The sequence below is a fragment of the Meles meles genome, chromosome 11 (assembly GCF_922984935.1).
Source record: "Meles meles chromosome 11, mMelMel3.1 paternal haplotype, whole genome shotgun sequence".
Lineage (NCBI taxonomy): Eukaryota > Metazoa > Chordata > Mammalia > Carnivora > Mustelidae > Meles > Meles meles.
The window spans coordinates 5,899,537-5,917,448 of NC_060076.1; the positions used below are offsets into that span (position 1 = coordinate 5,899,537).

Below are 17,912 nucleotides of genomic sequence, written 5' to 3' on the forward strand. Positions count from 1 at the left end.
TCCTATATATCACACATAAGCATATTAGTCCTATATGGATATAGCTTATATTTTTTTATTCCCCATTTAATATCATAAGCAGTTTTTATTTTTCTGCATGAAAACAGGTAGTTTTAACCATTAGAATTTTAGTGGCTATACATTATTCTAATGCTCGTATCATTCACTTAACTAATTCTTTACTATTTGGCCTGTAGGCTATTACCAGTTTCGGGTTATTTACTTACTTTTAATTATATGAACAGTACGGCAGAGAACTCGTTTCTTTCATCGCTCTTTTGTGTGTGGGGTGGGCACCATTCTTCCAAGCTAAATTCCCAGAGAGTACGAGGTCGAACATACGTGATTTATGATTCTTAATTAAGTTCTGGTCATTTTACAAGAGTGATGGTCTTCGACGGAAGTGTAGATGAGATTCCTAAGTCACGGAAATGATCAACGAGGTTGTGAATTGCCCGATCTGAAGTGTGGGTAGTTCAGAGTTTGCTATCAGATAGATTCCCCATAAGAACGAGGGTAAAGACACCCTTACTGGTGATTTTTGCCTGTTCAATCAAGTTGTTAATGAATTTCAGAGAGATTGCTTCAGCTCGAGCCTTTGAGCGTGTCTCAGGGTAATGCACGGTGATCACCGCAAACCACGTAAAAGAGATTTTTATAGAGATTTGTAGCTCCAGAAGGGGAGTCAGGAGGTGCTGGCCGACATTGACTGGAACCTCCAAGCAAACTTCTCTCAGCAGGTGGAAAGTATGGTTCATTACCACATATTGGCCAGGAACAGAATTGCTTTTTGGCAGCGCTTATCTGAAAAGTTCTAGAGGAAACGATTATACAATACCTTCAATGACTCACTAAAATTTTTATAAACTCAGAGAGTGCTTACAAGACCCCACATTACTTAGATTGGCCAGTTATATTTTTTTCCTGAGGTCCCAGAGGTGTTTAAAAATTGATACTAAAAGATACCGTCGTCTCCAAGTTAGCTATTGGGTAGTCCTATTTAGGAACTTAGGGAGGGACTTAATATCCTATAAGGCAGTTTTGTAGCATGGACTGACCCTACTATGCTTCGAGTATGTTTTTATAAGAGATTTCAGCAAACAGACAAAGCCTAGCCTGAAGGAATGCAGAAACTAAAAGGGTCTTACGTGTGTGGTCAAGTCATTACAAATCAATTTCTGTTCTTTTCGGTCCCATTGAGATGCACCCGGGGTGCTCCGTTATAAAGCCAGGACCTGTGGGGAAAGAACACAGAAAGCCAAGAGGGACTTTCGATTTCATGGCCTGGAAGAGGAGGGTTTCGATAATACCCCCTCTTTATTGGGGTTACCACTTTTATTTAAACAAATCCGAAGGCAGGGAGCCCTGTAGTTGCTGGTCTTCTGCCTCTGTCCCGCTGGTGGGACACCCACGGATAGCTCCTGGTTTCAGGTATCTCTAGAAGGTGTATTTGGTTTTGTTATGTCTCCTTAGTTTTGGGAGGACGTGTGACAGGCGCGTGCTGTTCATCAAGGCCCTGTCACTGCGGTGGTTCTGTCATTTGCAGAATCATTAAAATTTCACCCGAGCATTTATGGGCTAACATACCTAAGTTATCAGGAGGCAGACGTTCTGCTCTTGATTCCCTGGATTTGAAGTGCCGCTTTGGGTTTTGTGTTGCTCCCTTGTGAGCTGGAATGAGACCTTCTTTTTCTTCTAAGAACCGGGAATTGTTTCAGTGATGTTTTGTGTCCCAGCTGACTTTCCTGTATCCAGGCACCCACTCGCCGTGTCCCTGGAGCCCGGCAGCACTAGGAGTGATGCCCCAGAGCTGTGCGATGCAGAGGGCTTTTTATCCCATCCGAAAAGAAACTGTGGATCCCCCAAACCCCTTTATCACACCCCTGTTCCAGTCTGCATTTCCTCGGGTCTGTAAATGGCACTCCTTGTTAAAGTAGTTGTTCTGGCCCAAACAATAGGGCGCCCAGGACTTCTTTTTCCTTCACACCCCATATAATATGGGTCCTGTCTATGTGATATATATCAGGTCCTGTCAGCTCTACCTGCAGTAAACGTTCTGAATCCAAACCCTTCTCACCCCTCTTCCGGTCCCTCATTGTCTCACCTGGAGGACTGCCCCAAGCCTCCTACTTTCTCCCTCTGCTCCCGGGCTCACCCCGTGGTCTGTGGCGCAACTCCCCGTCTCCACCTGTGCCACCAGCTGCCCTGTGAACAGGTGCAGCAGCCTCCTCCCTGTCCCTCTGCCGCGCCTGCCCCATTCGGTACGTTCTCCACGCGGCAGCCCGCGCAGCCTTGTCATCATGCAGATCAGACCACGTCCCTTCCCCTCTTCAGTCCTTCCGTAGCTTTCCCTCACCCTCAGCGCGGCCCGGGAAACCGCTGTCCGTGGTCCAGCCCTTGCCTCCTTCTGTCTTACCTACCGCTCATCTCGGTCTGATCACGTTGGCATTAGCCGTTCGAGGAGCACAGGAAGCCCTTTCCTGCTGCAGGGGACTCTCCACTGCTGTTCCAGCCGCTCAGAAGGATGTTTCCTTCCCTAGACCTTTGCAAGTTCATGCCTCCACTTTGTTCAAAAAACGTCATTCGGATCTGTTGAAAATGCTGCTGCACCCACGGCGGCCCTCTCTGTGCCTCGTCCTCTTTCTCTTACCACCGTGGCCACAAGGACAGTACCCGGCATGAGCCGCACGCTGCACCGTGGGGGCATGCAATTAACATGTGTGGAATGAATAAATTTGATTGTAAGAGCTTTCACCCTTTTGGGGAAGGATTACTGCCTAAGTCTCACGCTTGTCAACGTGCTGCTTTATCTGAAAGTCTTATTGATGGTGATTCTCGTTGTCTGGGATTGGAAGTCAGAGATTGATACCCTCAGCAGGGTCGAGTGAGGGCATCACTGCTCCATATTGGTCATTTTCAGACTCTTTCATCCTAAGAGTTAATCAGGAGGTGCCTGGCTGGCTCAGCCCATAGAGCATGTGACTGTTGATCTCGGGGTCGAGTTCAAGCTCCACATTGGGCGCAGAGCTAACTTTAAAAAAAAAAAAAAGGAGTTAATTGAGATTCTTCAAAAACAATGAGAATTTTAAGGAATGTGAGAGAAGGGATTATTCTGAAGAACAGATACAAGCCTCCTGGAGTCCAAGTGAATTGTCAATGTGTGGAGAGATCTCGGTAGCAAAAGCCAGCATGAGAATGACAGGAGCTGTGGGGAGAAGGCACCCCAGGAGAGGACAAAGGCCACTTGGCACTGGCTGCTGGGCCACGCGTGGGGTCCCCTGCCTGGTGCCCAGATGGTCGAGGGGATGGGTAGGGTTAAGCAACGGAGCCTAACACTGGGAGGTAGGCATGTTGGGAACGTGAAACAAGTTCACTGAGACAGTATTTGCGTTATAAATAGATTGAGGAAAACAGACCTTCCTGAATAAATCATATTTATTTAATCATATGACCATCCCGCACAGATCAGAATGCGCTGCCATCACGAACGCTTCTAGGTCTGTGGTTTGGGGTCAGGGTGGCTCCCTTGAGCAGGGCTGACGGTGGTTGAGTTTCCTTCCTGGTCCCCAGCCATGTCTCTGCAACAAGGATTCGTAGTTGTGCTCATTAATCCCGAGTCAGGCTTAGAAGCTGCTGGTGTTCAGACCCACCACACTGTGGGTTTTGAGGAAATTATAATATTGTCACAGACATATTTTCTGCAAGCCCCTTTTTTCTTTGCCCTTTTCAATCTTGTGTTCCTTTGTTTTCATCTAGGGGATCTGAGTTTTATTTAAAATTCCAGATGGTTGACTGTCCTCAATTGAGTGTTTATTCTCTTTCTCTTTTTTTTTTCCTTTTTTTTTTGGAAGTGGCTGTTCTCACATCATTGCCATATTTTGCTTTTTTATGGAGTTTTAAAAATCAGTGGTCTATTATATATAAATAGTGTAAGAACGAGCAGCTGTTGTACCTAATTGTGGAGTGTGAATAATAAACATTTTCACAGTCTAAGGGCGATCTCTTGCAGTGCAGTAAAACCTTCTTGGAAGCTTTGTCATTGTAGTTTTTCTTAAAGTTAGTGCTTGCTTAATTTAGGTTTCCTCTGATTCTTATCTCAATGGCCCCTGCTTACTGGGAGAATCCTAAAAAATTTGGAAGGATGCTTTTATTGTAACCATAGACTCTTCCCGTATATTTTTAAGGTCCAACCAAAAAGTTGAAATGAAAGTAAGTTTCGCTGTCTGCTGAGATGCAATCAGGCATTTTCAAAAGTCTGTTATTACTGCCGAAGAGAAATGAGAGCACCCTGCTTCCAGGAGAAACTCAGCCGCATTTCTCTGGGTCCCCAGAGATGGCATTTCCCATCTCTGCCTATAGGAGAAAAGCGCCGTGATGACTTCACTTTGTGGCTCCAAAAGACTGATTATCTTTTTCTAGAGAACAATTCCTCTTTATTTAGAGCTTGGAGGCACACTTTTAAGAGACACACTTGCTCACTGTCTGGGGAAGCAACGCTTTGCCATTGTTTGTTAATAAACAACGCGCACATCTGGCAAGCCCGTCTGTTTGTTTATCTTTGTGACTGTTAGCTAGCTTTTCCGACTGAAGGAGGAGACTGAAGGAGGAGAGAGAGAGAGGTGGCCCCAGATGGCCGCTGTCTAGGTCGTGGTGCGCTCAGGACGGTTAGGAGGACTTCGGTACCATCCTCTGATTTCCTAAGAGCTCAGGCACCACCACGTACCGGGAGAGATACGTTAGAAGGAAAATCACGGACACCTTGATTTCTTCCTTATGTCACAGGAGACATTAGGATCTCAAGTGTAGTTCTCAGATGGTTGTTCTAGTCGGACAGGACTGTGGCCAAGGAGTCCTTTGTGGGAGAAAGCTTCTCTGTCAGGTCGAGGTGCACAACCGTGCTTGAAAAATAAGTTGATCTTTATTTTTAAGGATTAGATGAAGGAGCAGGGAGAGAGTTTACTGTGTGGGTTTTCAATCAAAATTGGCCCTCGTGCTCCCAGAATATGACTGTGGGAGGGGGCATGGAGGGAGGGGGAGTATCTATTGTCTTCAGAGACGATTCCTTTGATGATAAAGCCGACTCAGCCTTTCCTGGCAGTGCCTGTCACTTTCTGTGTATTCTTGTGTGTTTCCTCTCTCAGCCCAGGACTGGCCTCACGTTTTGTGAAAACATCCATTTCAAGACCATAAACCTAGAGCACAGGTCTGAGTTTGGTGCTAAGGGTTTTTTTTTTTTTTTTTTTTTATGTTTTTATGTCTGTCTTTAAATCTCGGAGTAAAACTGGGCGGGGGTATAGGGAGATCTTTTCAGCAAATCGCAGAACACAGTAATCCTGCTTGCGAAATGAGGGATTGTCCTCTTGACGATTCAGGAACGTAACTTCTGACCGGGCAGGGCTCCAGGAGCCGAGAGGGCAGAGAGGGCACGGCTAAGCCTGTTCCTCTGCCCCTCTCTTCCCCCCCTCCCGGCCCCCCAGGATCTCCCTCCCTCCTGCCCTCCGTTCCGTGTTAAAGTGATGCATGTTTGGCTTTCGGAAAACCCACTTGCATTTTGTGCTTCCTCTGAGGTTCAGGGTTTTCCTAGCTCTGCCCTCAGCCCTCCTTCTTACTTCCACTGGCCCAGTCCCCGCCTTGCTTGTTTATTTCTCGCCTGAGACTCAATCTCCCTTCAGTTTCATCCCTACCTCTGTTATGAAACTTGAGGAATGAAGCCCCCAGGGGGCTCCTCTTGGATTCATAGAGACCAAAAAAAAAAAAAAAAAAAAAAAAAGAAGAAGAAGAAATTGCTGGATGGGTAAAACTTGCCACAAAAAGGAACTTAAAACAGTGAAACGTGGCCTCAAAAGAGAGAGAGACAAGAAGAACGCTGTTGTTAAAAAAACAAAATCTGGTTTGGTCTCCTCCTTCCTGTCCTCCCCAGTCCCCGGTCCTCCTTCGAAGCTCAGCGGGGCCTTAGGCTCTGACTAGGGGAGGATGGAAATGTCTGAGGCTACGTATGAGGAGGGGACCTGTTCTGCCTGTCATGCTTTCTGCTTGCTTTCTGGCCACAGACCCTCCCCACCCCCCCAAGGTTTATGGAACACAGACGGCACATTCAGGCCCAGTCACTGGAGGAAGGTTGTCTAGTAAAAGGAGCATTTACCCTGCTGGGGAGAAGGTTCAGGAGAAGCAATTGGGGTCGTGCAGAACCCCGAGGCTAGTCAGGGTCGGGAGCTGCTGTGACCCCTCGGTCTGACCGGAACAGGGGAGAATTGCAGGCATTTCCTAGGAGCGCCTGACCCGAGCTGTGACCTTGGGTCGAGCACCCAGCAAACCTGGAGCATCTTAGCCAGAGGAAGCTGCAGATAGATAGAAATTCCTGCCCTCTGCTATGCTGGAACCTCTGTGGCAAATCGGACAGAGCCCGAGGGCAAGGGACCCTGCGTGTGGTCCATGCAGTTCAGCCTCTGGGGACACAGGACAGGGTGGAGAACGGATCTGGGAAATTCCCACCACATTGACAAAGTTGGTGACGTCAGAGTTGAAGGCTGGGACAGGATTTAGGAGACACTGGTGATTTTAGGGCCCTGGATAAAAAGGACACTGTTTTCTTCATACTTCCATGTGTTTCTAGCTGGTCTTTCCTTGGGGTCCTGTCTCCTTTGGTGATCTCGTCCAGGCTGTGGCTGGACATCGAGCTCCCGTTTGATGCCCACAACGCTGATCCTTACAGCATTGGCCGCTCTCTGGGTTCTCCTGCAGCCATCCAGCAACCTGGGAGGCTCTCCACCTGGGGGTCTCCTAGAATGTCAAGCTCACATGTCGAAAGCTGTGCTGATTCCCTCAGACCTGCTCCCCACCTGCCCTGCTACCCTATGGTCCAAGTCGGAGAAAGGCTCCTACCTAGAACCTTCCTTCATAACAGGGCACTTCTATACTTGGAATGACCCATGGCTCCCGGCTCATTCAGGCCACAAGTCTACAAAATGCTACGCAGTCTGGTCCTTTCTTCTCTGACCCCTTCTCTCGATATTCTCGAGGCTCACCCTGGTCTAGCCCCGTAGGATCCTTACTAGTCAACACAATGCACTTACCTGCCTCAGGGCCTTTGCACATAGCAGGGGGCAGTGAATTTATTTCTAAATCTAAAAAGGCCTAAGTCATGGAAACATCCAGCTGCACAAAAGTTTTACACAAATGTTTGCAACAAGCATCATTCACGACAGCCCCAAACGGGGGAAGACCCCAGTGTTCATCGATTATGAAAGGATAAACAAAATGTTTATTTATGTCCAGACAATGCAATGTCCCTCTGTCACTTGGCAGTAAAGTGACACGTGACAACATGGATGAACCTTGAAGGCATCCTGCTAAGTGGACATTACGCCCTAATGGAAACATCACGTCAGTCGCAGAAGGACCTCGTGTTGTATAAGTCCATTCACAGGAAATAACCCAGAACAGGCAAATTTATAAAGATGGAAAGTGGAGTAGTGGTTGCCTAGGGCTGGTGGGAAGATGACGGCTCAGGGGTATGGCCATGCTCTCTTTTTGGAGGATAAAAAGTGTTCTCAAATTGATTGAGATCATGGGTTGCGTAATTCTGTGATTACAGCAAAGAGCGATGAATTGTACAACTTAAATGGGCGGATCGTGTGGTACCTGAGTGCCTTCTCCAAGCAATTAAAAGCGAAGATGTCTTAACAAACATTGCTGTCTTTTTCCAAGTGCTGGATGTAGGTCTTAGAATTCAGTATTATATCTGAAGTTTTAAAGGGAACTCTGATCGTTTGCGTTTTCACTTCCTCTTTATTTTTTAACCCTTTCCTTTCTTTGGCATGCACGTGCTAGATAGTCAGTATTTCAGTATGATTGGGAGGCAGGGGTGCCTGGCTGGCTCGGCCGGTAGAGCACATGACTCTTGATCTCAGGGGCCTGAGTTCAAGCCCCACATTGGGCGTGGAGACCACTTTAAAAAAATGAAATATGATTTTAGGCGGATGGATCTTTTTCTCATGTATGAGAAAGGGGGCTGCTAATCCCCATGTGTTTTCTGCTTCCAGTACTTTCACGACGGGCGGAAGGCACAACAGCACATAGAGATCTGCTGGAAACAACTCGAATCAGTAAGTGTACAGCAAACGGCTGGAGAAACGCCCGTAGACTTTCTGATTTGAATGTGAGCTTGCATCGATCCGTAAGTGCAGAAAAACAAACACCAAAGGGATGCCTTTGGGGATCTTCTCCATTCTGAACCGCCTTTATCTCTAGACACCATGATTGAGACTAAAGTGTGGAGCCCAACAGCTCAAGCAAAGTGTTTCTAAAAACTCCTATGGAAAGGACAAAGGTTAGAGAGCTGGGGCGGAAATCAATGCAGATTTTGGAATAGTTCTTTGACGCTAGGGCGTATAACCAACCAGCTTAGAGGAGAAAGCTCTTTGGGTGATGGAGACAAAGTGATATGTTCTCGCAGGGATCTTGTGGTTTCATTCCCAACTCTCTCCTGTCACCACTTGGCTCTGCTTTCAGAGTAAAAGACGCTTTGAACGTGACTGCAAAGAGGCAGACAGGGCGCAGCAGTACTTCGAGAAGATGGACGCTGACATCAACGTCACCAAAGCAGATGTGGAAAAGGTAAGGTGATGGTGAGCTCTGGCCTTTCACTTCCTCTGATGTCTGTCGCCGCTCCTCCCGGGCCGCCAGTCCCCAAGCTCTTCTTTCTGCTGTCCCCGCTACAGGCCACTCAGCCTGGGATCAGCTGCTAGCATTTACTGTCACCGGTTGTGGGGACCAGAAGCTGACTTTTGGGGAGTCTCCAGTGTTGAGATTGGAGCAGGTTGTGGACTTGTGTTGTCCCCAGGATGAAGGCAGGAGATTTAGGAGCGGCTCTTGGGGACTGGGGTTGGGGAGGGGGGAGGGTGGTTTCCGGAGCCTGTGGCTTTCTCTTAATGGCTTTTCAAAGAAAAAGTCAGCCCCTTTAAAAGCCAGAGCAGACCGGTTCTGGCCATCTGGAACAGCTCTGCTGCTTCTAATGCTTCCGTTGGGGAGATAAAGAGACTCGCAGGCTGGCCTGATTTTCTAGGTGCTTCATTCAGGTTCTTAGCGGGTTGCATCCCCGGTGTCCCCTCAAGGGCTCTTTTCTAAGTGGACTCGCGTCGCAGTTCGGAATGTGGTGAAGTTCACACTGTACCTGCTTGTACCTGCTTGTGGTTCCGTATCTGTTTTTCCCTAGAAGCTGAGTTTTCTTTTTCTAAAAGTCATCAATACAGTGTAAACAGCATTAGACCGTTAAATGACTGTATTCATCCCATGGCTGCCTGGGGCTGTCTGGGCGTCTGCAGCGTCATCTTTTTACGTAGAAAGCAGCACAGTATTTTCATAGATTTCTTTCACTCTTGCCAGATTCGTGGGAGATGAGTTTAGTTGGAAAATAGTGTGGATTATTTAGTTATTTGTCCAAGTCTGCCAGATTCCTTGCTTAAAGCCTCGGTACATGTTAGCATAGCTTCCTTGATAATGACCTAATATATTCAAGTACACACCGATGTCTCTGAGCAGGAGTGGGGATACTTTCCTGAGAGATACATTAATGTGCTGGTAAAATGACCATAAATCACCATCCATTTGTCGTAAATTCCTCAGAAAGAGCCAACTCCCCAAAGGATTGAAAATATGACTCAGATAAAATAGACTGATCCAGAGTTTATCAAAAAATCATTTGGGGCTAAATGAGGTATGTCAGTATATACGTAACATACCTAGCAAAGACATGCATTCTTTATAAAATATTTTACTACCTAAATGTAAAATCAGAGGGATTTTAAAGATGACCTTTTTTTTTCTTTTTTGAAAGATTTTATTTATTTGACAGAGCGAGAGAGTGAGGGAGCACAAGCAGGGGGAGCGGCAGAGGGAGAAGGAGAAGCGGGCTTCCTGCTGAGCAGGGAGCCTGATGCGGGGCTCGATCCTAGGACCCTGGGATCATGACCTGATCACTTAGCCTGCTGAACCACCCAGGCACCCCTACTTTTGTGTCCTTTGCTTAATATGAAAGCTGCCCATGCTGACTGCAGAAATACTACAAACAGCTAAAGGGGGAGAAAAACAATAAAACATGCAACTATTGTTAATAAAAGGTAGTTTACCTTTCAAAATAATGTATATTATATAAGTACAGTGTAAAGAATAGGAACCAAAAGAGTACTTCTAATCTACAAGCTAGCTTAAGAAGAAAAATCTTACTGATGCCTTGGAAGTCTGTCCCTAACTTCCTGCTCCTGGTCCCGTCCCTACAGGTGTATTTTTTCCTTAATTTGGTGTTAATCGCCTCCTTGCTTTGTGTCCCAGCTTTTCCACAGGTGTATGTATTTCCAAGGAGTATATTTATAATTTTGTCTCTTTTCCACCATTATATAACCAAAATCATACTTTCATTTATTTTCTTTGGACTTGATTCTTTTTCATCCACTATTATATTTTTTACTTAATTCACATGGAGTATAGAACACGTGACTTTGGGGCGCCTGGGTGGCTCAGTGGGTTAAAGACTCTGCCTTTGGCTCCAGTCATGATCTCAGGGTCCTGGGATCAAGCCCCACATGGCGCTCTCTGCTCAGCGGGGAGCCTGCTTCCCCCACCCACCATCTCTCTGTCTATTTGTGATCTCTGTCAAATAAATAAATAAAATCTTTAAAAAAAAAAAAGGAACACGTGACTTTTATGAATTCAGGTTAGAGGCAGATGCCTTGCTAAACTCTCTTTTTTATTTCTACTTTGGTTTTTTTCAGGTTTTGTTTGTTTTTCTTTTTTAGAGATAGTCGTATCCCAGCAAATTTCTTTTTCAATCCTTACAGCTTTTTTTTTTCTTATCTTGCTCTATTGGCGCTGACCATCATTATGGGGACAGAAGAAGCTGTTGTAGACCTTCTTATCTCGATTCCTGATAATGAAGAGAGTACTTTAAATGTTTCTCCGTTAATTAATGCACGATTTTAATAAACCCTTTATCAAGCTCAGGGATTCCCTTCTTTTCCTTTCTTGTCAGGAGGTTTTTTTCCAACCTGACTTGATATTCAATACCAGCCAATACTTTTTCTGCTTCCTTTAATCCGTTAATGCGATAGATTACGTGAGTCGGTTTTCTTATACTGAACCAAATTAGCATTCCTGTGACAAATCCAGCTATGGGGTGATGGTTTTTTTTTTGTTTTTTTTTTTTAAGATTTTATTTATTTATTTGACAGAGAGAGATCACAAGTAGACAGAGAGGCAGGCAGAGAGAGAGAGGGAAGCAGGCTCCCTGCTGAGCAGAGAGCCGGATGTGGGACTCGATCCCAGGACCCTGAGATCATGACCTGAGCCGAAGGCAGCAGCTTAACCCACTGAGCCACCCAGGCGCCCCTGGGTGATGGGTTTTTAAAATACTTGATCTGAATCTGTTTTGTTACTATTTCACTGAAGAGGCTTGAATCTGTGCCCACTGAAATTGATCTGTAATATTTCTTTCTTGTCCCTCCTAGTTGGCTTTACTTAGTAGTTTCAAAGTGTTGCTTTTTTCTCTTCTCTGAAATAATACATGCGAATTGAAATTAATTGGTTATTGACTGTTTCCTAATACTTCACTGTGGGAAAGTCTCTAACTACTGAGTCGATTCCTTCATCGCCGTCTGCTTCCTCTTTGGTCAATACTGCGGGTTGTTATTTTTCTATGCACCTCATCCTAAGCTTTCTAATTTATTGCCTTAAAGTTGCCCGTAATATTCTTTCAACTTAGTGTTTGCTGCCTATGTGGTTGTGCTGACTCTTTAGTGACTCCCAGTATTGCTTATTCATACCATTTTCTCTTGAAGGATCAGGTTTCTGAAATCATTTTTATTCACATTTTCCAAGAACCCCAAATTTATTGTTGTGGATCTTCCCTTGTCTTTTTTTTTTTTTTTTTAAAGATTTTATTTATTTGACAGAGATCACAAGCAGGCAGAGGGGCAGGCAGAGAGAGAGAGGAGGAAGCAGACTCCCTGCTGAGCAGAGAGTCCGATGCGGGGCTCGATCCCAGAACCCTGGGATCATGCATGACCTGAGCCCAAGGCAGAGGCTTTAACCCACTGAGCCACCCAGACGCCCCTCCTTTGTCTTTTTTTATTTTCTGTTTCATTTAGTTTCTTTTTCCTCTTTGCCTTCCTCTTTGGAGGTAATGCTCTTTGTCTTTTCAGAGATTTCTTTCTTCTTGCCTACCTCATTTCCTTTTTCATCTTTTCTAATGTGAGCATTTAAGTGACATATTTCTCAGGGCGCCTCAGTGGTTCTGTGGGTTAAATGTCTGTCTCTTGATCTCAGCTCGGGTCTTGATCTCAGGGTCGTGAGTTCAAGCCCTGCGTTGGGAATCTGCTTTAAAAAAAAAAAAGTAACACATTTCCCACTTACATACAATTTTATCTGCAACCCACAAATTTTGGTATGGAGTACTACGATTGTTTATTTTGAGATACTTTTCATTTCCTTAACTATTGAATCTCTCCTGTGATTTATTTGGAAGCCTGTTTTAAAATTTCCAATTGTCTGGGGTGCCTGGGTGGCTTAGTCGTTAAGCGTCTGCCTTTGGCTCAGGTCAGGATCCCAGGGTCCTGGGATCGGGCCCCACATCGGGCTCTCTGCTCAGTGGAGAGTCTGCTTCTCCCTCTCCCATTCCCCCTGCTTGTGCGCTCTCTCTGTCTCTCTCTTGCTGTGTCTTTCTCTCTGTCAAATAAGTAAATAAAATCTTTAAAAATAAATAAATTAATTAATTAATTAAAAAAAAATAAATTTCCAATTGTGGGTGCCCGGGTAGCTCAGTCGGTTAAGTGTCTGCCTTGGGCTCGGGTCATGATCCCAGGGTCCTAGGATTGAGCCCCGTGTCGGCTTCCCTGCTCAGCTTCTCCTTCTCCTTCCGCCCCTCTCACCCCGCTCAGGTGTCTCTCTCTCTCTCACTCTCTCTTAAATAAATATATATAATCTTTAAAACAAATAAAACTTTTCAATTATATGACACATGTAAACTTACCTTTTCAGTATGGATTTCTGTAATTTCATTGCATCATCATTCTAGGAGGTCTGAGTTTCAGTCTTGGGTGTTTGTTGAGACTTGTTTTATGGCCCAGTACATGGTCCGCTTTTATTGGCGTTCTGGAAGTGGTTGAAAAGAACGTGTATGACCATATCCATGTATTTCGTTAGAGCCGACTTGCTGATGATGTTACGCAAATCTTCCCATCAGAAAGTTTTGTTGTTGTTGTTTTCTGCCACGTGTTGTATCATTTTTTGAGAGAGATCTGTTACTTCTCTGTGCTTGACATTTCCTGTTTGCCAAAAGGGAGCACAGAATAGGATTGATGGGAGTATTCACAGGGTCAGTGCGTACAGGGGACTCAAAGCCGTTTACTGCCATGGTCAGTCATCCCCGAGTTGACCATCCTGGTGACGGCAGCAGAAGAGCTGTCATTTTCTCTCATTTTCTTCTTCCATTGTAAAGTCACATTATTAAAAAATTAACTTCAGGGCTGCCCCGCTGGCTCCGTGGGTAGAACTGGTGACTCTTGATCTTAGGGGCGTGGGTTTGAGCCCACGTTGGGTGTGGAGATTACTTAAAAAATTAAATTAAAAAAAAAACTTTTACTGCATCAATAAATAAGTCAATTTGAGAATTGTAGTATCTTCAGTGTGTTTTGACTTTTCATCCATGTGTAGTGAACTTCTTTCTGCCCTTGTGTTTTATGCCTTGAAGTCTGTTTCGCCTGGTACTTACCAGCTCTCTGGGCTAGTGTTTGCCTGACAGATCTTTCCCAAACTTTCTGTTACTCTGTTACTCTACCTGCTTCTTTGTCCTCATATTTGGATGGGTCACTCAGAAATGGCACATGACTCGATTTCTTTTTCATCCAGTCCAATGGTCTTTTTCTTTTCCCTGGGTAAAGTTTGGGTTCATGTATACCATCTTGTCTTGTTTTCTCTTTGTATCTCTCTCGTTGCGTTCCCTTACCTCTTGCTCTGACGCTTTTCGTTTCTTGCCTTCTTCAGTTTTGATGTTTTGGTCTTGTTTCACTTTCCTCATTCCATCTTTTGCCTATACGAAAGATTGGAGATTATGTATTCTCTTTCTGTGCTTTTATTGGTTAGCCTAGATATTTTAACATACGTATTCAATCTAAACTACAAAGTAATTTGGAATCTTTACTAATGTTTTCCCAAACAATTCTTGGGTCATTGCAGTTTGTGAGTCTCTGGGGTTCCATGACACAAGTTAGGCTTTCATAATTTTACACAGTCCTGTAAGTATGCATTCTGCTTTCTTTGTTCACTGTTCTTTTTGTATCTGAGATCTTCTTCCTTCTTCCCAAAGGACATCCTCTGGAGGTGCCTTTAGCAGAAATTTATTACAGTAAAATCTCAGTTTTTGTTTGTTTGGGATGATTGCTACTCTCATCCTTGAACAATGATTTCTCCATGTATAGACTCCTAGGGCGGTTGTATTGTACCTAAAGGAGGAACTTAATTCTACCATCTTGTGGTTCTCGTTTGTGTTAAGTTGTAGAGCGGGAGAAGTCAGCCTAACTATTAGTCCTTTGAAGATAACACCCTTTCTTCTTGGTAACTATGGAGATTTTTTTTTTTTTTTTTTTTTGGGTCCCAGTTCTTCACTGAAATTTCACTGTAATGTATCTAGCTGAGAATTTCTTTTTTCTCTTCTTCTGACTCGGTGAGTTTATTGGCTCCTGGTTGGAGTTTTCCCATGTGTGTCTAGCTCCCATTCTGCTAGATCATCTGGAACTGATTATTAGGCGTAAGGTAAATTCCACTCCGTAGATTCTACAAGCAAGATTCTACTCTGTAACCTCTCTACCTGTTAACCTCTATTTCTGTTTCTCATCTTTTTGTCTTTCTCTGCTATGCCGCATGTTATTCCTTCACATTAGAATTTTCATGTCACTAATTCTCTCTTAAGCTGTGTCTAATCTGTAGGGTTTTTTTTTTTAATTTTTTAAAATATTTTACTTATTTGACAGAGAGAAATCACAACTAGGCAGAGAGGCAGGCAGAGAGAGAGGAGGAAGCAGGCTCCCCGCGGAGCAGAGAGCCCGATGTGGGGCTCGATCCCAGGACCCTGGGATCATGACCTGAGCCGAAGGCAGAGGCTTTAACCCACTGAGCCACCCAGGTGCCCCTCTAATCTGTAGTTTAATGCATCCACTGAAGATGGATGAAGATAGAAGTTGTTACATTTTCATTTCTAGAAGTTCCTTTACACTCTCTTTAAAATCTGTGTAGTCTTTTTGTTATTTTCTTGTGACAATGTCATATTTTCATATTTTACTTCTTGAAACATTTAATATACTGATTTTATATTCTCTATTTAATGAATTACAGTGTCTACAGTCTTTGTGTATTGATTCTTCAATTTGTTGTTTCTGCTGACTTGCTCATGGTGACTCATTTCCTTGTGTGTTTCTGTGATACATACTTTTCTGCTATAATACCATAAGTGCATTGCTGCACACCTTATGTTCAGTAAAAACACGACTGAAAAAAACATACTGGTCTTCTGGGGGCAAATAGGCCTAGAAACAGATCACTTAACAGTGACAGAACTTTGTAACCAGAACACCAACAAAACAACAACCCTAGGGGCGCCTGGGTGGCTCAGTGGTTTAAGCCTCTGCCTTCGGCTCAGGTCATGATCTCAGGGTCCTGGGATCGAGCCCCGCATCGGGCTCTCTGCTCAGTGGGGAGCCTGTTTCTCCCTCTCTCTCTGCCTGCCTCTCTGCCTGCTTGTGACCTCTCTCTCTGTCAAATAAATAAATAAAATATTAAAACAACAACAACAACAACAACCCAAGTAAAACTAGGCATCTGTATTGAGCACCACAACCCTTGTCCTTTAAGACGTGGGTCTTTCAGAGTATTAAGGCCTTCAGACATGTAGTTTCTTGGGGGAATTCACGTCTGATGAGACTACTTTTGTCAAAATGACAAATCTGAGCCATGCTGGAGTTTTTGGTATCATCCATTGTTTTCACACTGGGGGAAATAGCTTCCCAGTTAACATTAACATACTGTGAAAACTGCGTAAAGAAAGGGCTTTCGTGTTAGACCAATGTCATGGTCCTATATTTCAGTCCTATAAAAAGGTAAAAACCACAGCAGAAAAATATGTGAGGTACAGAACAGATTGTGTGATTATGGATATGTATTCCTTGGGATTTTATCTGTGGCCAAGGTTAAAGTGAGTTCTCCAGGGAGCTGGCATTCCCTCGGATCGCTCCCCAGCCAAGACTGCGTCAATCTAAATTTCCAACTGGGGGTTTGAGATCCACACATGCTGTGTGAGTTCTGGCCCTTGGTGTGGTTCAGAAATTTCCATGATGATTTTTTTTCCTTTGTTTTTCTCCCTCAGGTCAGACCCAAGTTTGTTATCAAAAGTGCTGTTGCTGGGTCCAGTTATGGCTTTAGGACTTTCTGATAGGTCCTGGCCAAATTGAATTGTTCTCCTGGACTCTTTTACTTTTTCCAAGGATATATTGTATTTTTGTATCCTGAGAGCATCGTTTTGTTATTTTTTTTTAAAGATTTTATTTATTTATTTGACAGAGAGAGAGAGATCACAAGTAGGCAGAGAGGCAGGCAGAGAGAGAGAGGAGGAAGCAGGCTCCCTGCGGAGCAGAGAGCCCAATGCGGGGCTCGATCCCAGGACCCTGAGATCATGACCTGAGCCGAAGGCAGCGGCTTAATCCACTGAGCCACCCAGGCGCCCCTCGTTTTGTTATTTTTATGCAAGTGCCACTTACCTCCTCTCTAAGGATATGATCAGTTACCGGATTTTAGCATCCCAACATTGGAACAGGTAGAACAGTGTCAAAACATTAGAATTCATAAGTTCTTTTGCCTGAGAGTGTGACTTGGAGCACTGTAATTTCCCCAAACAAACTGCAGTTTGACTGTTACATCCCTACTCTGTTCTATTGCTGGTGAAGCCTCCTCAGTATCAAGCTGAAAAGATACAGTGTTTCAGTTCTTGCTACATAATGGAATTACCCACCGTGACTTCTGACAGTCTTTGAATCTAATATAAATGTCTTTTCCCCCAGTTTCCACAAATGATTAAATTATCCAGTGGTATTAGAGATAACTCACGCTCTCATGCAGCAGTCGGCTCTGCGGCACTGGGAACCCTAGGACTCTGTTAACCCTTCCCGCTATCAGCAGAATGGACTTCTCTAAATTACATTTGGGTGTGATGATACAGGAGAAGGGAACTGCATCTTTTCCAAACTAGTACTGAGGATCTGGGTTTGAGCCTGATTTTCTTCTTTTTTTTTTTAATTTAAATGCACCATACTTTTCATAAGCGCTGTGTTCAGATCCTCTAAATCTGTCCAAGTCCGTGTGCGGCATCTGTAGACTCTCGCTTTGTGCCCAGTGTCCGTGTGTGCCCAGATATTTACTAATTCGCTTACAAGAGGGTTTTTGTTGTCCTTGAGGCACCCAGTTTAACTAAAAATAAATTTATATTTATAAAATAGGAAAAAAGTGGTAATTTTTATCTTTGGGCAGATGAATAGATTTGGATGTTGTGAGGCTGGCCATGTTCCTCAGAGGAACGGTGAGGGAAGGAAATAGCTTAATGGGATGGATTTTATTGGTGATGAAACTCAAGGAAGTATGCGGTCTCTTTTCTTTTGCCATGGTGCAGCTGTCAGAAAGTTTTGAACGTCAAGACTTAACATGAGTTCTAGTGATTGGGAATCAGGGGATCTTGGATTTGCAAAAGGACCAGGATATGTTACTTAGAAGAGGTCATCCTGGGGCTCATGACCCATGTGCTTAAATTGAAGGTAAAACCAGACCCTTTCTTCCTCCCTTTTAATGTGTTGGAAAATATAGCCCTTACCATGTCTTTG

General features: G+C 44.3%; 1 protein-coding gene across 16 annotated transcripts in view; it reads left to right on the forward strand.

Annotated features, from left to right (window-relative positions):
* FNBP1 (formin binding protein 1) overlaps nucleotides 1–17,912 on the forward strand; it is a 144,538-nt gene that overhangs the window by 74,741 nt on the left and 51,885 nt on the right. For all 16 annotated transcript variants that reach the window (XM_046021924.1, XM_046021909.1, XM_046021908.1 and 13 more), the window contains exons 5-6: nucleotides 8,043–8,105; nucleotides 8,512–8,616. In XM_046021924.1, the coding sequence (XP_045877880.1) occupies nucleotides 8,043–8,105; nucleotides 8,512–8,616 (168 nt within the window). The remainder of the gene's footprint in view (nucleotides 1–8,042; nucleotides 8,106–8,511; nucleotides 8,617–17,912) is intronic.